The sequence below is a fragment of the Micropterus salmoides genome, unplaced genomic scaffold, assembly GCF_014851395.1.
Source record: "Micropterus salmoides isolate LMB-PRFRI ecotype aquatic unplaced genomic scaffold, ASM1485139v1 Ms_hic_scaffold_10, whole genome shotgun sequence".
NCBI lineage: Eukaryota > Metazoa > Chordata > Actinopteri > Centrarchiformes > Centrarchidae > Micropterus > Micropterus salmoides.
Window position 1 is genome coordinate 3,894,816 of NW_024040041.1, and position 26,218 is coordinate 3,921,033.

General features: G+C 40.0%; 1 protein-coding gene across 2 annotated transcripts; it reads right to left on the minus strand.

The window, feature by feature from the left end:
- Positions 1–1,045: 1,045 nt before the first annotated feature.
- Positions 1,046–25,158, minus strand: rab11fip4a (RAB11 family interacting protein 4 (class II) a). 2 transcript variants are annotated; one of them, XM_038692034.1, is made up of 15 exons: positions 24,935–25,158; positions 18,835–18,922; positions 18,354–18,442; positions 12,618–12,781; positions 12,266–12,421; positions 9,243–9,377; positions 8,284–8,319; positions 7,899–8,007; positions 7,295–7,398; positions 6,690–6,830; positions 6,212–6,293; positions 5,662–5,799; positions 5,443–5,589; positions 3,875–4,018; positions 1,046–3,789 (listed from the first exon to the last, which is right to left on the minus strand). In XM_038692034.1, the coding sequence occupies exons 1-15, from the start codon at positions 25,085–25,087 to the stop codon at positions 3,673–3,675; spliced, it is 1,803 nt and encodes a 600-aa protein (XP_038547962.1). In that variant the 5' UTR covers positions 25,088–25,158; the 3' UTR covers positions 1,046–3,672. The 2 variants fall into 2 exon arrangements, with proteins under 2 accessions (XP_038547962.1, XP_038547956.1); XM_038692028.1 differs by lacking the exons at positions 18,354–18,442; positions 18,835–18,922; positions 24,935–25,158 and adding an exon at positions 16,172–16,225.
- Between the last annotated feature and the right edge of the window lie 1,060 nt (positions 25,159–26,218).

A 26,218-nucleotide genomic window follows, 5' to 3' on the forward strand; every position in this document is an offset into this window, starting at 1 on the left:
CCAAATGTTAGTCAGTCCAGCAGATAGTCTACCACTTCAGCTGAGAAACACAGTGAGTAGAGAACATCCACGTAGTCTGTATTTATCCATTAAATGGCTCTCTGACATTTAAAACGCATGTATCCTTCTGCCTTCCTGACTCCTAAAATCTTTCAAAAAAATCATTGTAATTACATGTATGGATGTTTTAAATAAAATATTGAACATCGCTTGCCGTTTTAATTCAAGTCCTTTTTAGTAAGAACTAGTGTAGGTTACTTTAAATCTTGTTTGGTGCTACAACGTACTGTATTTCAAGTCATTACATTATTTGGGAATTTGCACCAATAAATTATAATAGCCTAGGCCTTTTTCATTTTAACATGTGACAGTAGGAAAAGCACCAGTGTTAATAAAAAAACATGATAGCCAAATTTAACGGCTTCAGTTTCGGGGACATTGTATTGTTCATGCTGACTTACTGGACACTTACATAGAACAAAAGTAGCCTATTGTTAGAAACCTTCTGGATTTCCCTACTATAAGTAAACTGTCTGCTGTTTAAAAGGCCTATACTTTGTGTTGTGTCCTTGTTTTGCAGAGGTTGTTGTTACATATGGGCTAACACACACAGTAACTGTAATCCTAAATACAGTTGTTTTAAATCAACTGGAGTGCTGGATGGTTTTGGGGTCTTTGTCTGCACCAACTTGGAAGTTGGAGGTGACAGGGCACATTTGCAAGGGCACAAAGAGCAGGAGAGGGATCGACAACCAAAGGCTAATCTGACCAAGGCTTACAGACACACCACTATTGGCAATGTGCCAAGTAGGCAAACGTAATAAACTGGAAAAACCGAGCAAATTGCTGTGTATTAAAGTACCAGAGAGAACCATCGTCTGGTGCCCTGTCCAAGAATTAAGGAATGCAGAAAATAAGTTATAAATGAATTTCCAAATCATTTAATCTGGTTCACAGTTTCATTTACTGAGGTATTTTTCTACCAACTCTCAAACCGGACAGCAGAGCTAGGATTCCTACTGGAGAGACAACCACCAAGCAGGGCTGACTTTGTCATGCCAAAGTGAATGGATTTTATTTACACATCTAGCTTGAATAACAGTCACCCATAATTCCAAGTGAGATACACATGTAAAATAAATCGAAGTGAACATGTCTAAGTTGTGACAGACTATTTTTTTCCATCATGTTTAATATAATTATTACAGGTAAATACTTTGGCTAAGACACTTTTAAGTGTGCTAGAATATATATTTGAGTTTATATGATAATCTACAACACATTTCTTTGTGTCAAAACTGAGACTTTTTAATAAGCAGAATGACTTGCACATAAATAGTAACTACATTCTGTACAACATTTACAATTTATGTAATCACAAATACTGTGTCAAAGTAAGAATGTCAATATATAAAAAAGCTCAATGGCAACAACTGACAATCACAGCTTGTCTGCTTAAATATGGTCTCATAGCTTTTATGCAAATGCACAGAACCTGTGAAAGAACAAGCAAATAATCTATGAAAAAGAATGACCAGGTAAACAATTTGTGCAATGGAGCAAAACTTTCATTTGTAACTTAATATAGTGCTCACTATAATACTGCTCTCCTCACTGTGACACATTTTTAGTGTGTTTGGCTAGATTATCTAGTTGGGTGTAAGGATCTGTGAAAAAATATTTAGGTTATATATTGAGGTTCAATTATTTAAAGTGAGACTAATTTACAACATTGGTAGAATAAAGTGGTTCCCTTTCACACCAAAAGCAGAAATCAACTGCGTTTCCGTTTGAAATCAGTAGGTTGCTTATTAAGTTTTTTTCCCCCTGAAGAGCGCTAGAAAGTTAAAGTATGAAATTTTTCTCAATATTTGGAACCAATCCTAATTAATACATATCAATATCGGATTTCTGACATTTTGTTTGTAATAGGCTAAGTAACTGAACGAACTGTACTTGGGTGGCCTGTAGAGTTTTCTTCTAACAAAGTTTGGTTAGTGTTACACACCAAAAAGAACATCCCCTTCAGGTCTAATAAAACATTAAGTGCATTTTCTTCCCCTTTTACAAAGCTGATTTTGTCCTCCATAGCTTACATCCATGTTTGCTAACTTGCAGTCTTCGTCACTGCCTTTGTTCCCTGCGTTTAATTACCAACACCAACTGTTGATCAGCGTAATAGTGTCAAACCAACAGCAGCATATACGTCGTGTTGGCCACGTGCATGTACAATACAAAACAACACTGCTCCACAGCACTACTACTGTATTGGTCAAAATCTCTACAGAGTGCCTTTGAGTGAGTGAAAAAGTAAACATGTTAGGATTTGGCACATAATACTGGCTCTTGGCACCTTTAAATACCCTTATCATAAGTGGTCTTCAGAAACCCATACTGGTTTAACACAGCACTAACTTGCACCTCACAGGCTCAATGACATAGCTACTAAAAATATAGACATTCAGTTGTACTGAGACAGCCAAATTAAAGGTTTAGAAGCTAAAAACAGAGAACTTGAGTGTGTCACTTAAAAAGGCCAGTGTCAGTGTTTATACATCCATCTACTACATTTATACAAATACTTTACTTTTTATTTGACCATTTTACAGATCTTTCGTTTCAGATTTTTAATAGTTCTGTGCGGAGGGACAAACTTATCAAGAAAAAGTTCCAAACCATGAGTCCCTTAAAAACTACAACTTGTTATTTTACAGCTAGCCATTTCCCCCTACTTTCAGTCTTTCTGTTAAGCTAACCACCTTCTACGTACTTAAAGATATGAGAAATAATCCAATTCCCCACATTTTGAACATTCCTTTAAGTGTTCCTTTGATGCTTCCACTCATTCCCATACAGTATGAAAGTCAACTTGCATTTATAAATGCATAATGGTTCGAAAAATCTACTCTGCATTGCCACACAATATTCAGATTTTGACAATGATAAAGACTTTCAAGTCTCGGTGAATTGATTTTCATACCACCATGAAGTGAAGGAAACTCATGGTTTCATGTGAGATGGTAAAATCACAAAATGTGAAACGGACACTGCTTTGGCAAATGGACAGTAGAAAACATGCAAAACACTGGCATGGACATTTAAATCGCTAATTGTTTTATGTCCCACACTCCTTAAATCTAGCCTCTGTTTTAGTCTGAATCCTCAGTGAGTGACAGCCCAGTTATAAATCAATAATTGTAGAGCACTGTATTGAACAATTGGTACTGTGCCTAAAAGATCAAAATACTGCTTCGTGCATTCCCAAATATTTTCCAGTAGTTTCACATATACAATTATAAAACACTGTTGATAGATTAATCATGGCACAGTTGTTCTACAGTGATTGGCTGGTTTGGTTCTAGTGAACGAAGATTTTCTGATGTGGGGGTGTGTGCGTATGTGTGTGCGCCAGAGAATGTACATCTGTGAGCCACAGTTTGAGTCATGAGTGGTGAGAACATTTAGGACATTCATAATTTGGGCTCCAGATTAAAGTTACAATCCTTAAAATAATCAAAAACCCCTTTTTGATATTATTCATGGTTGGCATTTTTTTCAGCAATAGGATTATAACTTTAAAAAAAAAAAAAAAAAGTACAAGCTAAGTCAGTTGTTAGGTAATGGAAGATCCCAACAACTACAGTAATTTAAAGGTTTGCGCGTGTGTGCCATTTAATTCTTGATCTCCAGGATGGAGGGGTTATGGTCAAGAATGGCCAGAATGATTTTGTCCATGTATTGCCTCAGACGCAGGTTGATCTCCTCCTGCTCCTTCAAAGCATCGACCAGCTGCGAGAGACGGAGAACGAGAAATGCATTAGAAAAGCAATCCTATCAAACGTCAGTGTGCCACCAGCAGCAGCAGCAGACTAACCTCATCTCTGGATGCGTTGTCAATCTCAGCTGCCAGGCACTGGGCCTTGGTTTGACAGGCAAACAGGTTCTTAGCCTCGTACAAACTCAGACTGAGAATCTGAGCGTTCAGGTCGTCGTTTTGATCCCGTAGCTTATGGTTCTCCTTAAAGGGGAAAAAAAAAAAGAAAAGAGAACAGTTCCTTTTAGAAGGGGTTCTGGATAAACATTCTACAGTTGCAGTGTGACCAACACGCCCAGGGAACTCTGTGCTGTCCAGCATCAAATGGTACCAAATATAGTTCTGGCCAGGCGCTGTGACTTCCAGGAGTCTCCACTGGTTGCCTAGTAACAGTGACAACAAGAGCTCATTCGAAATCACTCCCTCATTCACTACTACCTATAGGATACACACTCTTCAGTTTACTCTAGCTAGTAAGTGTTAAATTGAGATTTCGGAGACATTGTGTCATCACCGACAGCTGGAGAGGGCATCTATAAAATGTTAACACAATGCATTGTGGGATTGATAGCAGATCGCAATGTACTTCTAATGGACAGTACTAAATTCCATAGATGGATAAATTACCAATTGCACCTAATTAAAAGGGCAAGTGTTACTGATTAAATCATTAATCAGGGATGTGCAACAGACACCCTTCATGTCCCGTTTAGTACACTGTGTTGAGAAAAACAGTATTGTGGGTTTGTGGTTTAGAATGGGTCCAGCTAAACTTTGATGTGTGTGTCCCAGTGAGTTCCTTCTGCAGAAGACTTGAATAAAATTGTCTGTTTGCCTGAGCCGTTTATTTGAAAACCTTGGATTGCCAGCACACTGCAATAATGAGACCTCACCAAAAAACGAATCTTTATTATAACAGTACTGATTATGTCAGCTGATTTTGTGGAGCATTTGTTTCGAGTTGCAGAGTGCCCTCTGTTGGACAAACTATGCAACACCACCACTCAGAACACGATTGAAGAATCATCTTCGTCTCTCCGTTTTTTAATTGGCATTTATCCGCTGTCACACACACAGATTTACCTGCAATTAGCTCATATTTCTAATAACTACAGTCCATGTTGTCCTGCAGACGAGAATATTGTGAACTTTGTGAGAACCGCTGCGCCTCTCTAACCGCAGGGGTCCACGCTGACCATTTAAGTCACATTTTACGAATATTTTTGGAGGCTTCTAATGGTTATAACTAGGAGCACCAGTGCAATAATATGCCCCCGTTTGTGTTTAGATTTTTAATCCACATTATTTTTCCCGTTGCAGTGAGATTTTCCTTGTATGCTGTATAGAATGTTAAGCCTCTTGAGGCAAATTTGTGATATTGGGCTATATAAATAATATTGACTTGACAGCTGATGTATATGATAATCCAATAGTGGCCAATAATGTCCTTGCCAATATATTGGTCAGGCTCCAACAGGTTCCATCTCCAGTCTATATGCTCCATGTTTCATATGTTCTCTGAGTAGACTTTTGTGGAACTGAAGCAACCAGTATGACAAACCTAAGCCACTCAGGAATGAATGTAAAGTCCCCAAAGGACAGAAGAACAAGGATGAGTGTGTGCAAACCTGTTTCAGTCTCTTGACTTCATGTTCCATTTCGATCTCTCTGGTCCTGGCGTTGTACTCCGACAGCCCCTTGCCCTTTCCTGGATGCTCCATCTCCAGCTTAAAATACTGCAGATACTCCAGCTCCCGGCGGAGATCATCAATCAACTGCAGAGAAAAGCTTAGATTTCATGGAACTCCTAGATATTTTGAATGTAACATTTCTGTTATCTAGCGTACCTCCTGCATGGCCTCTTTTTCCTTCTGAAAGTCGTGGCGGTTTTGCCAGAGCTTGTCCATTATTTTCCTATAGAGGTCCATCTCATCTTTAAGCCTCAGGCTCGTGTCCTCCAGCTTATCAGTCATCTTCTGCTTCTCCTGCAGAGGAAAGAGGGCAGGAAACCATTGTTCTGAGATGGCAAGCAAATTTACCACTTCCCCTACTTTTACCACACACACTTAAAGAATAATTGAGGTTGATTACAATGTGTGTCTTTTTTTTGGCCAGTGTTTCTGTTTGTTACAATAACCGTAATAATAAGTAATTGTTGAGATCTGGGAACACTGTGATAGGCTACAACAATCTGTAAACTGTTATGGAGGTTTACAGCTGAGAGTTTGGCTAATACTTTAACTGTTTGCATTAATTTACTCTTTAAAATTAATCTTGACTAACCTCTGGGTTTTGTTTAAGACCCGTCTGATTGTAACTGCAATATTAGTCACTGAAACACTACAAAAGACCCAAGTTATAATGAACCGAGTTGTCCTTATAGTGAATCACACTCACCTGGTCCAGCTTCTCAGTCTGAGACTTCAGTCTGCACACATTTAACTTCATCTCTCCATTCTCTTCCTCTAACTGTTGTACCCTGTATATGCACACACACAGCTTCAGTACAGTGTCCTACAGAACTAGAGCTACAAGTACAGCATTTACAGTTCAGTATTACTGAACAAATGAAAGTAGCAATACCATCTAACACAGAATGTAACAGATAAATGTATGCCAAGCACTGCAAGTTGTGGATCAGATTGTAGTCTGTCAAGATTCTGACAACAGCTTAATTTACTGGAGCAGCAGCTCTGTTGAGCTGCAGACATAATGTTATCAAAACACCACAAATGGATGCAGCAACAGTAACCTAACAAAAGCAAAAGCTTTACCAGAGGAACTACACTTATTTTTCCACACAGTCAACTAAGCAAACCATTTAGCTAGCATGTTTATGTCACCGGCAGACATTGGGTATTGTTGATGAGTTTACCTGTTACAGAGCAGGTCTATCTCTTGGTTTCTGTCCCTCTCCATCTTGCTGTATGCCTCACGGTGCCGCTTGGTCTCCTCCTCCAGACTCTGCTCTGCCCTCGCCTCTGCATCCTTCACCTGCTCCTCCAGCTCATGCACCCTGGGATGCAAACACCGACAGTGTGAGAAAAAGCGCTACATGAGGCGAGTTCCAGATGAGGTTAAACAGAACTACAGAGCCAACCATTAGACATAATACTGAATCTTTTTAGTCTTACAAAGAGCATATCTAGCAATTATGTGGACCAAATTTCACATGTTAATCACATTTCACAAGTAAAAGAAAACATACAGGCACACTGACTGTTCAGATAATGTGAAATATAATACATCACACGTAAAGTCACATGTGAAACACTGAAATTAATGTACAGGCATGTGTGCTTTATACTGATGAGCAACAGCATTTCTCATGTGATGAATTAAAATATAAACATAATGTGGTTTTTGGACATTTCACACATGAAATAAAGGTTTTCACATGTGGAATCATTCAAGAGTAAATATGACTTATTTTAGGCCAACTTAATATATAAAAAGGATTCATTGTGTGCATTTCCCTACCTGTGTACAAGGTGTGTATTCTCCTGTTTGAGTTTAGACTTCAGGTCACCGTTAGCCAGACTGTCGCTTTCCAACTCTGTCACCTTCTTCTCCAGATAAGTGACCTGGGGGAGACAACCAGGCTTTTAACTCATCCTTCTGCACACACAGCAGAGCTCAGGTGGAAATGAGCACCTGCTGTTTGCTATACTTTGCCTCAGACATTCCTAATTTACAAGCCCTTTTATTACGCACACCTATACTCAAGTAAATGTAACTCAATGCACACAAGGTCAAGAGGTATAGTTAGCTGTCAGCTAGGATCCTGCTTTTATTCAACGGGTTTAAACATGACAGTACACGTGTATTTTGCAGCATGTCAGCATTTCCCTTCAAAGGCTGAGGAGACAAGGTCATAAGTTTGTCAGTCTCTGCAGAGCCAGATTAAAAAGAGTTGAAACGGAGCACACACCCTATAAGAATTGTACTACGATTCCTAGGTTGCTAAAATGATCCATCTGGGAAAACAGAGATTTGGAACAAGCAGACCATAATTGGGCTAATAACTGACTTTCATCCAAAATGTACAACAGCAACCTTTATTTGTGCGTGTGTGTATTTGTACTTTCTCTGTGATGTCGAGGTCACAGGAGTCAATGCTGTCTGTGAACAGATCCTCGGTGCTGCTGCCCTGACTGGACCCAAACACACTGTGGTTGGCCTGGAAAAGCTGACTGCAGGGAGGAGGAGACAAATTAGAAACCAAGAGCACAGACAGAGGACATCATTACCCCCTCTACATGATGATGATGATCATATACAGATTGTGCCAGCTTCTGAAACTGCTCTTCCATTATACGACTCCATTTATCACCCTGCTAAATGCTGAACCCATCATTGCGATCTGTTACAAGTGACTGGCCGGCATCCTCTTTCTATGCATATGCCGAGTCACTGCAGTATTTTTATTTATACAAAAATGTTAATAGCAGGAAGGTCAGTTCACTCACCGTCCAAATGCTGTGCTGGTAATCTTTCTATTAGGGCTGAAACACAAGAGAGACACACACACAATAAGACCGTATTCTGTTTAACAGAATTCGTTTTCCATCCGCTACTATTCCTACTACTGCTGCTACAATAACCGTTTTTTTAAAATACATCAAATCACTTAAAGTTGAACTGTTCCAATGGGCACAGACTAGGGCTGGACAATATGGCCAAAAATGTTATCACGATAAAAAGTTTCATCTCTTTTGATATCAATAATTATCACGATAAGTATCAAATCTATTTCTTTCAAATTAAAAGGCTGATTTTTGCTTCTGAGTGAAAGATGAAGAAACCTGATGGTTAACTGTGGTTTAAACTCTTCTTTATGGTCAACACTTGATACCAAACAGTGGATCACTTCACAAATCTGAGGTAGAACAATAAAAACAATGATAAAATCTTTGTGAACAAATATTAAATAAATATAAGTAAAATTAAGTAAAAGCTTTTGTCATTTTTCCTCAACAAAAAACATCTTAATAAAAGAGTCCTAATTTGTGTATGATACAAGTGAATAAAACATTTGTTATATTGTTATTGAAAAAAATATATAGCGATAATTATTGTTATATTGTCCAGCCCTAGCACAGACACTCATTTGTCGGCAATGTGCTTTTTCACTAACATTTCTTTATAGCTGTGTTGGATTGCATCTCACACAAAAACTTGCAACCAGCCACCCCACCAGATTGGGATTTGGTTGCTATAGCAACAGCTCAGGCTCACCCTTTGATGTGGGTGCAGCGTTTGGTGCCAAGAATGAATAAGAAGGTGGGATTTGGGTGGATGGCTTCTGTGTATCATTATAAATCGGGGCGATGCTGAGGCAGCAGCTTGAGCGCATCTTCCCATTACCGTTTGATCCCACTCACTTGGTGGTGCTCATGCTCGTGTATCCATGTGTTAAGTGCTATACCTGTTGGCCTTAAGGTTTCGAAGTCGAGCCTCCAGGTCATTGAGGAGATTCACTTTCTTGCAGCACTGAGAACAGTAGATGTCCAGCAGCTCACTGTTATACAGCTGCCGCATCTTCTGAGGTGTCTGCCCAGCACTGAAGACAAAGAAAACAACAATATATAGAACAAAATATAAAAAGATACTAAAAACATTGATAGATGTAAGTAAGAAAGCTATTAAATAGCTCCTTAGTTGACTGGCCAGTCAGCATCCATGGTCATTGCAGGGAGAATACTCTTATCTCAGCAAGCGGTTTGGTAATCCATCTGTGGCACTGGTTCTACGTAGAATTTTAAAAGATAAGATGCAATAGCTTTTGGGAAAAAAAAAAATCCTAGGTCTAAGAATCAAAATCCACCTTTGGCTCTTTATATGTACAGATGTTACCCCACTTAGATACACCACTTTAAATGTATACACATAAATGTGGAGGGGGGAAGTCTGATGCATATTAGATTTTGTATTATTGTAAATATACCTTACAGTTAAAAGACAGAGCTCCAAGCAAAGCTAGAAAGTGGGCCTTTGAGTTTAATTTATTTTCTGACAATACAAGTATATACTAGTGATAAAGTGTAAATCAACAGAGCTTGGTTGAACTGATGATGTCAACAAGAACACCGTTAAAAGACCGGTTTCACAGCAGACATTAGGCCCGATCGAGAAGAACTGGGCCTTGCCTGGAAAGTGGAGCAGGCAGCAGCAGTGACAAAAAGCTGCAGCCAAAACAGAAAGTTTCCAGCAGCCTTCACTGTCTGAACAGCAACACTCACTTCCCGTTCGATCTAATCCCAATTTATTAAAATGTTAGACAATCTATTCTGTTTTTACTTGGCCCCCAAAAATTTTGCTTTAATGATTTTTCTGTCTGACAGGGTCACCCATAAAAATGCTATATAGGCTATCTATGATCAGTGTTTATGGTTTAATCTCAATATAACAAAATGTTTCCCTTGAAGACCTAGATGGGCTAGTGCTGTATATAAATCAGCTGCCCAGACGTGATTGCAGGGCCTGTCCTTCTAAAGATAAAGAAATTCAAGACATAACACAATTATCAAAAAACACAGGGAGGCACAAAAAAAACCCTGTTCATTATTGATATTTAGACAGAGGTTTACATCAGATGTCATTTTAAGAATTCTCTCATCCCACCTGTTGGCAAACGTTTTGTGTTGCTTCATGGTACTTAACGAATTAAATAACTAATATTCATCTTGTAGATGAGTGTAAATCACCTGCGATCTATGAGAACTGTCTGTAATATGAGGTAAATGTATTCAGCCTCTGGCTGATAAATCAAGATTGACCAAAACATTCTGTTAACAGAAAACAAAAACCTTCAGATATTGCAGAATCCGAATTTAACACAAATGTTTCTATAAAAACATCATGCCATTGATCCAACATCTTTACCAATCATCTCTTACATCAGGGGAGAGAAGGACGTTTCCCCATCATGTCTTGTTTTGTAGTTGGTGGAGTGTAATTAAAAATAAATAAATAAATCAACTAAAAATCTGATTTAATAATCGTTTTGTTCATGTCATCAGGCCGTAGTGACACCGTCAGCTTAACAGAATAAAGTGATGTGAACAGTAACGCTAAAGTTACTAAAATATCAGAGCTGCAGTAACACTTTCACAACCTAAACCTGTGTGGCAGCATTTCACTCTTCACTCAGCCAGAAAGGTTGTGAACGGCAGCAAAGCTGAGCTCTCCTGGAAAACACCGGAGCATCTGAAGAGGAGGCGCGTAACATCGTGTCTCTGTGGCAGGGCTGGACGATATGGCCAAAAAAGTTAACATGATGAAAAGTTTCATCTCTTTCGATAATTTTCACGATAAGTATCAAATTGTTATTTCTTTCAAATTTAAAGGCTGATTTTTGCTTCTGAGTGAAAGTTGAAGAAACCTGATGGTTAACTGTGGTTGAAACTCTTCTTTATTTATTCATTTAGCTGACACTTTTATCCAAAGCGACTTACAATTGCTATACATGTCGGAGGTCACACGCCTCTGGAGCAACTAGGGGTTAAGTGTCTTGCTCAGGGACACAATGGTGGATGGGTTACAGTGGGGGATTGAACCCAGGTCTCCCACACCAAAGGCAGGCATCTTATCTATGGTCAACACTTGATGCCAAACAGTGGATCACTTTGCAAATCTGAGGTAGAACATTAAAAACAATTGATAAAATCTTTGTGAACAAATATTCGAGAGTACAATTCAGTAAAAGCTTTATTCAGTCATTTTTCCTCAACAAACATCTTAATTAAAAAAAAAGTCCTAATTTGTGTATGATACAAGTAAATAAAATCATTTATTTTTCATTTATTGAACATTTGTTATATTGTTATTGAAAAAAAATAATTGCGATAATTAGTTTTATTGTCCAGCCCTACTCTATGGATGATGACTCGTCTCGTAAGGTAGTTAGTGAGCTAGCTTCACGTTAATGCAGCAGAAACGTTCATTAAAAAAAAGATACATTTTTGAAAGCAGCATTTATTTTATTGTCTTGACTGTTAATTAAGCACATGCCTAAAATAAACTCAGGTTTAATTTAAAGGCTAATAGCTAAATGAGAAGCATTGTGCTATTTTGCGATTCATAATCCGAATAGTCAATTATTCCTTTCAATAATAGATAGATTAATCGACTATCAAAATAATCATTAGTTGCAGCCCTAGTGGAGAGCAACTGTGGCACATGGTTCCAAAAACTGCAGCCACTTTGATCTTGTGAGGTTATTGTTGCTTACATTTGCATAATATCAGAACTAGTCAGGATTCAGAGTATTCTTTTTTTCCCCCCAGTGTGAAAATACTACACACTGAAACTTGCTTAGAATCAGAATGAAGCATGGAACCGAGAGACAGCGCTTTTCCTTCTGTGACAAGTCAAAATGTCTGCCCACTCACGGCTTCAAGATATGACCGTATGTGCTTCAGGGTGTGTCCTTCTAGTAAGACCACCAACCTGGAGGGAAGGGAAGATCCCAGGTCTGAGAAGCCATTTGTTCGGGTGTCATCTTCAGGGCAAGGACTGCTGGGGGTAAAATCCACATCCTCCCCCTCACCATAGTCCTCAAACTGCTCCTCCCCGGAGATGACAGACGCAGAGCCAATCAGGTGGCTAGGTTTTCAAAGCAGGAAGGGTGGGTCAGTTTAAAAAACAAAAAAAAAAAAAAACAAAAAACGCTTTAACCATCAGATAAAACATCACCCTGAAATTTAAAGTAACCTCTTCTCTTACAGGCGTCATTGTCCTTTCCTTTCGAGGAACAGCTAAGTGGCCGTAATAAGGGGCCACAGACAGTGTTGTGACTGACCTGTCTTGCCGTCTTGGGTCCAGAGAGTCCGAGCTGTTGCCGTTTTCAGCGCTGCTGTCCATGTCACACTCCCCGTCAGCACCACAACCCTCACCATACGCACTGCATTCTGGGTAGGCCCGCGAACACATGATAATGGGAGGGCCCAGCTTGGCCTCGCCGTTCTGCACAAACAAAATTGAAACGGTGTGTCAACAAATGTGCACATACTGCCTCGGTGGAAAGAGTAAAAACAACTTACAACACACTCTGAAGCAGGACTAAAGAGGGTGTTTTTTTTTTTTTAACTTAATTTTGATTGTTTGTTCTAATAAACACTGATTTAAACCTGGCTAAAACCTAGCCAATAACCAAGCAAGAGCCCTGTTGTGTTTCCTGTAGTTGGCTCTGAAATTTTCCTCACTTAAATTCACTCTAAACTTTGACCTGATACTGTAGGTCTTGAATAAAAATTAAATACAAATTGCAGACACCTTGTGATACTACAGAGAGACACCCTCCTGGGTTGATTTATCAGAAACAGAGTGGGATGTAGCATGTCCCAGATCTGTGTGTTATTAATTATGCATGTTCTTGTCTGGCTCCACCCAACTGAGGTGCCAGGGCAAGGTATCCCATCTCTCTCCCTCTCACACTCTCTTCCATCTGCAACAACAACTGCTTTCCTCCCCAGATTTTACTCGTCACTTTGGTAGGGTTTTTGTGTAGAAGCACACGCATGCATGCTTGCTTACACACACACACACACACACACACACACACACACACACACACACACACCCCCCCCCCAGCAGCCATGGTATGATCTCTGAGGGGCTGCTTTATAGCTTTCATTCATCAATTATACACATGTTTGTGTCTCGCATGGACATGGGATTTCAATCCGTGACAAAGAGCGGAGTAAACAAGGAAATTAAAATAAGTTGAGATCAGGTTCTTCCAGAGATGCATGCTCTAACACTGCAATTACACAGAAATATATCTGAAGCGGTCAAGTTTAGAGTCAAATCATAGCATGTTGCTGGACACCTCCAGGATCGACAGCTTGTTCCACCATGTCCACCCTAGGCCGTAAGCACTGAGGCCTCACAGACCTTAGCCAACTATGTGGGCTTAAATGCCAGAAGTGGGGTGAATGAGGCTGTAAGAGCCTCAAAACTGGACAATGTTTTGCAAAAAAATAAAACGACATGTCCAGTGAGTGTGAGGAAATGTATTTCATACATAGTTTCATGAGTTCTAGTGTTTGGTGTTCACTCCCTGTTTACAAATGTAACATTGGGAAATCACCATCATGCTACACAAAAGTAGATATTGTGCTGGTTAGTGACGTGTGTTCACACTTTTTCTTTCCAACTTCATCAATACCATTTCTCTTCCACTTTTTTGGCTTGGGAAAATCCACTTTCATCTGCGTTTTACATAGTCCTTTAAAAGTCTGCAGAAATGTGGACTGCTTTCACAAGCAGCGTAGGTAGAGTTAGAACTGCAAATATAAAAAAGGTACCCAACAGCATCAGATGACTCGCTTTACCACAACAGCACATTCAAAAAAAAAAAAAAAATAACACTCTGATCTTAAATCTTGTCAGTTTGTGTGCAAATATACTAAATGGTGTTTTCATTTACAATAGTCAGAACCAGAAGCATGCAGAAAATGTTGTAGAAACTGATTAATGTTAGCTCCTTAATTGAGGAGTAATTGTGTGGTGTAAGTAAAATTGAAACTTCTAATGGACAGTTTGTGAACTCAAAAAAAAATCTCAACATAGCTCTTTCCAACCTTCCCTCACCTGAGTGAATCCCAAAGATTCAAAGACCAAAATCAAACTGCATGTATAAATATAAATAATAAAAAAGGTGGAAGCTGTCCTGCCCCAACAACAAGTGCAACATAAACAGCAGAGTGTGGAAAATGTTAATCAAGCACAGTGTGTACACACAAAGTCCTGAGGAGAGGTCCAATTAGCCTAACTAACACCTGTGTAAGTGGACCAGAGTGTACAGAGTTTAAGCAGCTCAGTTACTGAAATGAAACGTTTTACTTCCAGGACTATACCATTGGAAAACCAAGAACAGTAGTGAAGGCCACACACACTACCACGTGCACTATTACACTAGTTCAAAATAACTAATCCAAAGTGGATCCACACACAAACACCACATTAAAATTCACTTGATCTTAAATCTTTTGTCACCGTTTGTGTGCTAATTTACTAAATAGTCTTTTCAATTACAATTGTCTTTGTCTGACACACACCTTACCAATCCAGTGTGCATGCCACGTGTCTCCTCTCCACCAGTCACACCATTGCGTGTGCGTATGTATGACTGTGTCGTCCAAATAAACACACGGTATCCTTTATCGTGGAGGTAGGACCAAAATCCACTGCATTCCTGAAGCTTGAACACCAGGGTTTGTCACACATGTATCACTGCAGCTCAGTCATTCACATTCACACACCCTGATGCTTTGGCTGGGACAAAGCCACACCTCCGTGTCTTTCTCTCTCTCGTTGCTAAGCAACTGTTCAGTTGGGCTGATCTCTAGTGGGGATCTAAGCAGTCATGCACTGCAACACAGTACACACAGCAATACATGATATATTGCATAATTAATTGATTTTTTTTTATCATTTATGCTACTGTGCACACCTGAGTCCAAACATAATGCCTTAATCAGCATTAGTATGGAAGACCATTTCAGCCAGGACAAGAAAAAAAAAAAGTAAGGTTAGGGATAAACATTTATAGAGACTGAAGGTAAAACAACATTTTGAATAATGAAGCAAGAAGATAGTAATAAAACTTTTCACTCTCATAATCAGACAGACAACACAACCCAGCCCACTGATAAGAGGCAGAAAATGGATGCAACTTTCTCAGTCAACATTATGACTTTATTTTTCTCGTCAAACATATCGCTTACTTAGTCCACACTCTGACTTACTAAGTCAAATGTGTGGGATTCTAAGTTAAGTCAAAATAATGATAAACTACTAATCAGCTGGGATCAGCTCCAGCCCCCACGACCCTGCTAAGAATAAGCGGGTATAGATAATGGATGGATATCAAATCAAAGTGCATCTTATTTTGACTTATGACTTCTAAAAGCAGAAAGGGGTTTACATAGAGTCCCACCATCTGTCAGAGAAAGAGAAAGGACTAATTGCACCGTAGTAGTCCATGTATACAGCTTTCACTGAAAAAGTACACATTCTGCTATAATCCTGTAAGCTGTGCCACCTGGAAAAACATTCACTTGTTCCAAGTACCTAACTTTTAAATACTGATAAATACTAAAAGAAGTGCCAGGGGTGGGTAACAGCCTGCAGGGGAGTACAGACGGATAGAATACATCTCAAGATTGCACGTTCCAATGTAACATTTGTACGGATTTTAAATGAATGTACAATGATGAAGTACTTCTACCACCCCTCCATAAATCTGCTTGCATGCAACAAACAGATGTATCTCTATGCTGGCATTATGTACGTAATGACAAATCTCAACACCGCAAGTTTTGTGTGTATTGTGTGTTAAGCATTTCTTACATCAGAGCACGAACCACCCGTGTGTCATGGCCTCTACCTCTGCCTACACTGCAGAGTTGCTCCCTCCCTGTATGTCTCTGCTGCGTGTGTGATTGTCTGAGTGGACACAGGTGTGCTTCACCAGCTGCATCCCATCCAGTTAATCAACACTGCTACAAAGACTGTCTGCAGTCCAGCCTTTTAGAACATGTGCTCATTGTCAGGTTTTCTATGACTAATCCTGTTTCTCCGCTCCCTGCAGTCCGTTCTGCTCCCTCCTTATTGGATCCGCACTGACCTTCTGCCTTGGATCCCCACTTAGCTCATCCATTCCCCGGTTTGTCTCCATACCTTTTAAGCTCTGCAATAAACAATCATTTTTTATTGTAACTCTAGTCACCTGCCTCTTTGTGTCTGCAGCTTGGTTTCACTCGCTCAGCCGTAACACAGTCATTTTAACCAGCACCCGAACTGCTGATAAACAAGAATACTCACTCAAAATCTACCTCATGTAACTGAACGTCTGTCTCTAGCATCCAGGCAACATTATCTTTGACAGTAGCTGTGATGCTGACACGTTTACAGGTAGGTGATGTGCAAACTCTGCATGTGGAGTGATCAGTGTGCTATGTGCTCTGGTGAAGGGGTGTACTTTTTTTAAGTTGTGGTGGGCAACTAGTAGGGTCCTGCTTTGGTTATTAAACTGCACCACTTCAGCAGAGCACATTGGGCACTGATCAAACTCTGTATCCAAGAACCCTTAAATCAGACAAATTATATAATATCAGATGGACTTGTTTTGTAGGTTAGTCATGAGAACATTGCTGCAAGCTTTCCTTCTGTATCAAGCAGCAAAAATTCTACCATAAAGTTAGAAAACAGGTTTAAAGCTTCACCACCAGAGAAAAATGTTGTACCTGGCAGGGGCATTTCTAGGCTCTTGAAACATTGGGGGCTTAGCTCAGCTCAGAAATCATGTTTTCACCCCACCCCGCCTACCCAAAGTATGTCTATAAAGCAACAGTAAATGATACTTCTAGCCTACATTTATTATGATTTTATTATTACTACTGACAATAATTAACACTGATATATATATAATATTAACTGGGGGTCGTCCCCCTGAAAAATCTGGGCTTTAAACACTTAATTTCCTCGGGTGAATTTTTCTGCACCATTTTATTTAAGTTTTATTGTGGAAACGTCTTTATTTTTATAAAGGGAAGGACAAAATTTAGGAGGCAGGTGACAATTCAGAATCTAAAAATATAATAGAATCTAATGCAGTAAGCAGCAGCTCATTCTTTTTTTTAGCTTTTATCTATATGTCTGTTATTTTTGTGCATTTTGGCGAAATTATTATTTTTTGGCCCACAACACAAGAAACAGCTGGAGCGAGTGGGGGCTAGTAAGAGATGTGATTGGGCCAGCCCAATGTCAGTATAGGCCTATGCTTTGTGGGCTGATCGTTGGCCCATTTTTAAAAACCAGTTAGGCCTATATAAATAAATAATTTGACTTGTAGCCTACTCGACAAGAGGAGCGCACTGCTCTTCATCAGAGGAAGAAAACCGAAACTGAAAACACTTGTGATCAAACAGAAATATCACCACACAAATATTCACTTTACCACCTCTGATAAAGTTCAGCTCAGGGCCGTTTCAGAGACAAGCATCCTGGAGCAGAGAGACAGTCAAACAGAGCAAAGTGTCTCAGAGCGAGGGGGACAGAGACAGCAGGACACAGAGCGACAGGTGTCAGTGTCACGGTCAGGTGTGTCACGATATTCTCTCACTACTTTGCGGTGACTGACCGATTGTGTTAATACATTGACGAGACAACTAGACTGACCGACAACATTGATATTTAAATGTATGGTTTACAGTTTTGCTAGATTAGTCGCGGATAAGCGCTGAAGCTGTGAGCAATTCTCTCTCTCTCTCTCTCTCTCTCTCTCTCTCTCTCTATGCAGGGAGGCTGAGTAAAAGTGGGGGGGGGTCACGTTACGTGAACTTTAAACAAAATGTAGCGATATTATTGCGAGTAGCCTCTTTGAAGAGCTGAGAGAAAGGCTGCATCATGGGGATTATTGCATATTAACATGGAAAATATTTTTGTTGCTGTTGTTGAGTTACATTCGGGCCTACAGTCAAAACATCCGAGGCTAAAACCCGGGAAAATGACCTGGCGACGCCGATGGTACCTGGTAAACGTAACCATTGTCAGTAACAGACTGCTGGTTGGAGGTAACACTGCGAGGTCCCACAGCCATCTTCAGTATCTCCTCACAACCTGGCAGGAAGGAAGAAAGAAAGAAAAATGAGGAGGGGAAATAAACTAAAACAAAACAGTATACAACACCTCTGCCCCCCCTTTTCACATAAAACTCGTCTGCCAGAAGGACACTGCAGTGCCAATTGTGTAATGTGAACAAAGTACAGCCAGGCATATCTGCAGAATATTCCTCCCATGTGACCAGTCTCACCCAAATGTGTATTCTCTTTTCAGCTGGGAGGATGGAGGAGGTATGAGTTTGAATTCATGTTTCCCATCAAAAACCTCTCCTGTCAAGTTTCAAGGTGAGACAGGCTATGTGGAATCCAGATAAGTGCTGGAGGAAGATCATCCGCAGTTTAAGGGATAATTTGGCATTACACCATTTACATCTACTGTCCATGTCTTACCTTTGATGGCGAACACTCCGTGGCAAAAGTCTTTGAAGTTGATCTTCCCATGAGCGTTAGGATCAAGGTACCTGGTCAACTTCTTCACCTGCAAGACACAGAAGTCAGTCAAATCACAAATTTGCCTCAGATTTTTACAATAAGGACACCACCAAAAACTAGCTGAGCAGGGGCATTAGTTCACCCGTGTGAGCACAACCCTCTTCAAATACTGCTGTTGGTTTTGAGTGAAACAGTATCTCAACAATATTGGATGGGTTGCCATGAAATTTGGTACAAATTTCCATGGTTCCCAGATGATCATCGAGTTATATCATCAGGTCAAATTTTTCATTTTCCTATACTTTGGTTCAGCCTCAGCTGTACTTGCTGATAAGTAACTCTTAGTGTAACATTTCTCCCTGAGATTGTACTACCGCATGGTCCAGACTTGAACCAAGAACCTCTGGTACGGGAGGCGGACACGCTAACAAGGAGCCTCAAGCATCCGTCATAAATGAGTCTCCTACAGTGTCAGAGAGTGAGAATGACTTACTGCACAGCCATCTGGCTTGCGTTTGTATTCATATCATGCTAAACTAAAATGTTGAATAATGTTAAACATTATCTCTACTAAACATCAGCATGTTAACATTTAGCTCTAAGCACCAATCCATCATTGTAGGTCAAGTAGTTGTCCAAAATGGTAGCGTCTGTAGCGTTTAAGATAAGAAGTGCAATGACAGCGCTTGCTAGTAGTTGTTCAAGATGACAGCAACACCTAAACTAGGATGTCCAACATACAAACAATAAGCTCAGGCCATATTTTAGTTTATGTTTAAAAATTCACCACCATTTAAAATCAGACAGTGGGCTGCGGTTGGCCTGCGGGCCGTAGTTTGGCCACCCCTGTCATACAGCAAGATGCACTGACCACTGCTGACATTACCATCATGCCTCTACTCAGGGCAGCTTTTTTCTGCCCCTTCATCAACTATTCTTCACACAAATCCAATGTAGCATTTCCTTTGGTTGAAATAACTCTACAGTCACACATAAAAGATTATGACTCTGACAGTCAGACTCAGAGCAAGTGTTGTGAATACCATCTGACACAAGCTTTGATCTTGAAATTAGCTTAGCTGGAAGTGGGGTCGCTGAGTCTGGATAAATCTATCAAAATGACCTATTGAGAGCAGAGTGTGTGGAACAACCACCGGCAGAACCACGTGCTGAGAAATGTTATCTCACGCGCACAGTTACACACCCCAGAGCTCAGCGTCACATCGTCACACAGGCTTAAATGTCAACACGCTGTGCCTCAACTTAATACCGCTCTGTGTCATCCATTTAACATCAAACACCTACAGACTCTTTAACATCAGACAGGCACGCACAGTCAACTAATCTCTTATTACAACACTATTATACATCTCAAGCTCTAACAGAGGCCACGACTTGTATTTTTTTCTGAAATTCTTAAGGCCAAAAAAATGCCTGTTTGCATTTACATTCAGATAAAACCAGATTATTGTTCTACTACCACCTGTTATAACATCTAAGGGATGTCCCACATGTGCACTTAACCTAATGCATGCGTACAATAAAATGAGGACAGTGTTTTGTAGACACATGTGCACGTGTGCTACAGCTTTCCTTGGATGGTTTCCTATAATAACATAATAATGCATAATATCAGTGAAGAGAGGAATGCCAGTTTTTTTCTTGTTAGTTGCTGATTCATTTTTTGTCAATCAGCTAATTCAGTATTTTATTAATTTCATTTGTACATTAATTAACCAGCGGTGGAGCCCAAACCATATTTTCACAGGGGTGGCCAGGCTCAGACCAGTGTTCTTTTGGGGTGGCACTAAAAAAAACAACAAAAAAACCAACATTTGCTAAATAGTAAGTACACCATTTATTTATTCAATAAATAACACAATCTGTGATGTAGTTGTTTAGGTTTTGTACTGGTATTACAGCATGACAGCAGCCAGTGTTTTAGATTAGAGGATTTGCTTACTTACAAAACTTGGGTACATCATATTAAAATAAACCTGCAATGGTCTTGTGACAGGTATAGTGATGGCTAAATAACACTAGCGGCCAATGGGAAGATTTTCACACAACTAAGTTTTGAATGAAGGGAGATTTGGCAGCAAACGCTCATATCTCAGACAGTGAAGTCGGTCACAGGAGGGGTAAGCAATTCTGGAGCAATCCAGTACAAATTATCACGATATAGAGAAAACAGCGACACAGCCAGCAATGTAATTAACACAGGCTAAGTTGTGGGCTATGCTGGTCCCACACAAGAGAATAACTGGGACAATTTTTTTTTTTTTTTATTCCGACCTGAGCTCCTCTCTAAAATCGCATGGGTGTTCCCGATCCGAGCCTGGTCTGAACAGGTTATCACAGGTTAGTGTGAGAGGTTTACAAACATAATATTAATATTACCTGACTAGAAGGTAGTCTCCCCGATTTCTTATCGTAAGTATCAATATTTACAATTACGATTCAATTATTTCCTGCCGTGTAAAGAAACAGCACTGGAATATTGAACTGAAACCTGCACCAGCCAATGAGAGCAAGCTGACCGGAAAGCGGTTAAATCTGTCGTTATGTCTAAGGTATCCTACATTTTTTAAATTGGTTAAGATTTGAAAATCCTCCAGTGGCATTAGTAAACTGTGGCTTTACAGAGCTGAATACAAACCACCACTGAATTTGACAAAAACACGTGTACTGGATTAGAATCCCATACCCCACATTTAACATATGACCACATGCATCACCAGTAGACTTTTAAAATAAGTCTGCACCTTTACACACATTTACAAATCTACAATAATGGTGCATATTGGTATGAAATAATAATATATCAGAAATTGTTTAATATAAGGAAAACAGAAATTGTAGGGCTAAAATGAGCACAACATGGTTTGGTCCTTTGAAAAAGATGAGAACCAAATGATGTCTTAGTACACAAAGTATTCCAGTACAAATAATACTGAACAAATGCAGAAATAAACATTTGAATAAACGCATTATATATGTGCTTTGATAAATATTGCATGTTTACTGTAATAATCCCAGTGTGTATGTGTACATGCATTCAGCAGTGTGGTTCCAAGGTAAACATGAGAAATAAAAATGTTATTGTAGTGTAGCTATCTGACTCTCACTGCAGTGAACTGAACACCACACAAACTGATGTTTCTGGATGTGTCACTGGAGAGAACATTGTTTTCCAAATGAAACATAAACGTAAATTCGGGACTGGTGCAGTGGGCACCATCTCATTTCATTGCTAAATAACCCACCAATACGCGCATAGACTCCTCCTGAAGCTCTCATCACCATGGTGACAAAGAACACAGAGATGAGAGGAGCCGAGAGAGGGGAGGAGGAAGACGAAGGAGTAGCTTCCTCTAAGAACGACTGAGTTATTTTTAGTGATGTGTTCAGGGTGCTCAGCCGCCATGACAGCTTAAAGGAAAATCTACTCTCACTGTTAGATATCATTTATCTGTGATACTCTGTGCATCCAGGATTTAACCTGCCTCCTCTAATACTGATTCCAATTTCTCCACCGGGTTCAGTTTCTTTCTTTTGCTATCTCACGTTTTACACATCAGTCTCCAAATAACCTGGAGTTATTCTAATGCAAGTATAAAGCTGTACTTGGGGACTGGGTGGTAGTCTTCTTGAATGCAAAAGCTTGTTTATCTCTCATCTGAAACCATTACTTACAGTGCATTACATGTTTTATCAAATGAACTACAGAAACTGTGCTACAACACTCTACTTTACATTTACACCAATTCTCCCAGGCATCCACTGGTTTTAATTTCTTCAGCTGGGTATGAAATGCTTGAAGCCTGCTTAGGACAGGTATAGGTAAACCCAGTCTGCTTTATTATGTTTTGCATTTATTTATGATTCACACCACTGTTTTAGATAAGGCCAACAAACAGCTATACATTCCTAAAACTCCACTTGGAAGAACAGCATCCTCTGAAACCTTAGCTGCAAGAGCTAATGTAAACACACCAACAGGTTTTGTTTTTTAATATTAGCTACTCCAAATGACTATGAAAAATTGCATTATGTTGTTTATTGTAATGAATTACTTATTCTAACCCCAATGCTGCAGTTTGAATTTCATAGCATACTGAAATGAATTCAATCTGGAGACAACGTTGGCATACACACACTCCATCCATAATTACAACACACAGTGGGATCAGACCAAGTTCAAACCATCTTCAGTCACCATTCACAATTTAATCATCCATATGTATCTACAATCCATTCTAAAGAGGCTTTCACTCTGTAAACAATCCATTGCCTGGAACAGACTTGTAGACTGGGCAGAGAAACTGTGTAAGCATGTCTGGAAGCAGCTCTCTCCAACCATTGTTCCAAACACATCAGCCAGCCAAAACTTTAAACTAATGAAGACAGACACAGTATTTGGCCCCAAATCTTAAGATATTGTAATATGATGGAATAGTATCTGCAGAACCATGGGCTAGGCAGTCAAATCATGAATCAAGTGTGGACCACTGGCACCCCTGCTTACTCCAGGTTCAGTACCATAGAGCGCCTGGCAGTGCCCTCTCCGTGGTACTGAACCTAAGGCTGGCAGTAGCTGCGGCACCCCTGCTGGTACTGTCAGCCCCAAAAGGTCACATTAAAGGTCTGGAGTCCCTTTGGAGATAATCTGCATCCACCTGCGCCCCCAACATCTTTTCAGGTGCTCCTCCTCCACTGCACCTTCGCTCACATGAAAACCCTGTCTGTGCACATTCAACAATATATCAACTGCGCGCAACTTCATAAATCTAAACTGACACCGTGCCCCAGGTTTACTACCATGACATTTGCACTGCTGGTGCTGAAGCCCACCCAAGGTAGGCGTAGCAACATGGTAATACAGCAAGGTAGCTTGGCTTGGGTTGCTGCACCAGCATGAGAACAGAGTCACACTGATATGGTGTCTGGAGAGCTGCACATCCTGTAGATAGACACCTAAAATCAGTGGTTCCCAAACAGGAGTCCTGACCCCCATGAGGTTGCCAGAAATGTTAAAGGGCATCACAAGATGATAAACCAGGTAGGAAATGAGAGAAAACTAAATTTTCCTGCACCAAATGCTGTTTACTCTTTGGTAAAATACTGATTAATCAAATTAACCAACCTTATAACCATGCAACTTGCAACAAGGGGACACTGCTTCATATCAAGTGCAAACACAAGCAAAAATAATGCTGGGAGCTAAATGCTCTAAATGACGTACATGGGCTACACACCTTTCCATCAATGGTTCTCCCAGCACGTTCCAGCACTGTACGGTGGTGCTTGACCAGTTCATGGGAACACATGATGGAATAGACAGACTGAAATCTGAAGTCTCTTCACCTCATTGCATGAGGTCTGATGGAACTATGACAACCCAGTGAGAAATCAGCTAAAGGCCTCTCCACCACTGGCTTCACCGTCTCTTTCAGTACAGGAAAATCAATTAAAAAACTGTAGTGATAATATAACCAGACAGGAATGTTTGTTTCCAGTTAATCAAGTGAATTTAATTATAGACAGCTTCAAACTATGCAAAATAAATCACTGGGATTTGTTCTGCAAGTAGGAAGTACAGTTTGATGTCACAATATCCAACATTTATAATAGGAATACCTCTGAAATCCTCAAGAAATCTGTTAAACCCCCTAATACTTCATCTAGTTTTTCTAGTGTTAGTAAGTTGGAAGTCATTTCAATAATATGGAAAACGCACAAGAGACAAAAAAAGACTTAAGGAGGTAGCAAACACGACAGGTCAGTTGCAGTCAACTGTGATACAGCAGCACACCAGTCCCGCAAATATGCTAGCACACTAGCTAATGTGTAGGTAATGAGTCATTAAATGCTACCATTTAAACACGTAGCACAGTTTGCCTGTTGTTGTCAGGAGCACAGAGGGTCTGTCAGCCGCCACTTGTTACTAAATATCTTTATCAAAATGTTGGCTGACGGACCACTGCTTGTTAAATACAGAACACGGGTGTAAAGGAGCTATGTGTATGTGGACACACGGTCCTTCCCAGCCTGTCACCTCGTCTCCTTGACCGAACTGAAGACCGAGGTCCATCAAGTGCTCCACCCGGATGAAGCCGTCAGCATCCTCGTCACATACGTCGAAAACCTCCTTCAGCCTCCTCAGAAACTGCAGGAGCTGCTCTTGGTCGGGAAAAGCACGTCCGTCCATCGTACAGTTGGCTTCGTCGGTATTTTTTTTTTTACCAATCAAATGAACTGTTAAAGAATCGGTTTGACGCTCGCCATCGTCGTTCCCCGTCGTCAGCTCCGCCGGACCGACTGGCGTTTCTGCTCTGACATAAGCAGCGTCGCTGTTCAAGAAGCGCGAGAAGTTACGGAAAAGAGCGATGATTTACGACAAGGACACGTGGCGTTGCGTCACAAGCCAGCTGCTAATTAATAATCCAGGTGTGTTACCACAATAGACTGTCTAAAAGAAGGTCACCAGCGACCTCCTGCTTTCTACCAAAATAAAACGGGACATTGAGTAGCTGCATGACCTAAAATGGCCTTTCTGCTGTTCCTTCATAAAGCGGTCTCTCCTCTCCACCTGCACTGGAGACCATCTAATGACATAAACACCCAAAAAACAATCATGAAAATTATGCCATTTTTAACGTGCTTAAGTTGTGAGATACTAAATCAAGAGTATGCCATCTGACGGTATGTCGCGTCTTAGTAAGAAATTGCATTCATAAGACATAAAGCACACATTTGCTCAATTCAATAGTCAATAGGGATTTTGCCACTTCAGCCTTGGTGGTGTGTGCACAGTGGATTGTGGTGGCTAAAGTAGCTAATCTTAGCTAAGATTATTTCTATGTAACTGATATTACTAAAAAACTAAAATTTTTTGTACTACTCTCAAACTACCTTCAAATGTTCTAATAAATGTCACATAATGGCTATAAGTTATAGTCTCTTTAAGTCAGAAATTTGACTAAATATATCAAACTTATTAGATAAGAGTTGGGTCCCAGTTCCTTACTTTATAATAAGTTTGAGCATGTAGTATGTCTCAGTGGGGGGAAAAAATGATTTCCAAGTTTGCTGTTGATGTAAATTTTCCTCATGCAAAAGTAATGCAAGGGAAGATGTAGTAGCTGTAAAAAGAAGTTATATTAACAGATTATGGTGGTGAGACAGCTCAAAATAGATTGAGATTGACAAAAATGAATAAATATCTTTTGGTTTTGCATTGAATTCTTATAGGCACAATTTCCTGCTTATACATAACAATAAATATTTTTTTTATCTTGTAATCTAACTGTAAAAACAACACAGATTGAAATTGGAATAC

Bases quoted from the DNA above. Each gene is read 5' to 3' on its own strand.
- rab11fip4a (XM_038692034.1), bottom strand. From the start codon at position 25,087: ATGGACGGACGTGCTTTTCCCGACCAAGAGCAGCTCCTGCAGTTTCTG. The intron at 5,590-5,661 runs GTACGCTAGATA...TTTTCTCTGCAG, and splicing joins AAAAAGAGGCCATGCAGGAG to TTGATTGATGATCTCCGCCG. The intron at 3,790-3,874 runs GTTAGTCTGCTG...CGTCTCTCGCAG, and splicing joins ACAACGCATCCAGAGATGAG to CTGGTCGATGCTTTGAAGGA.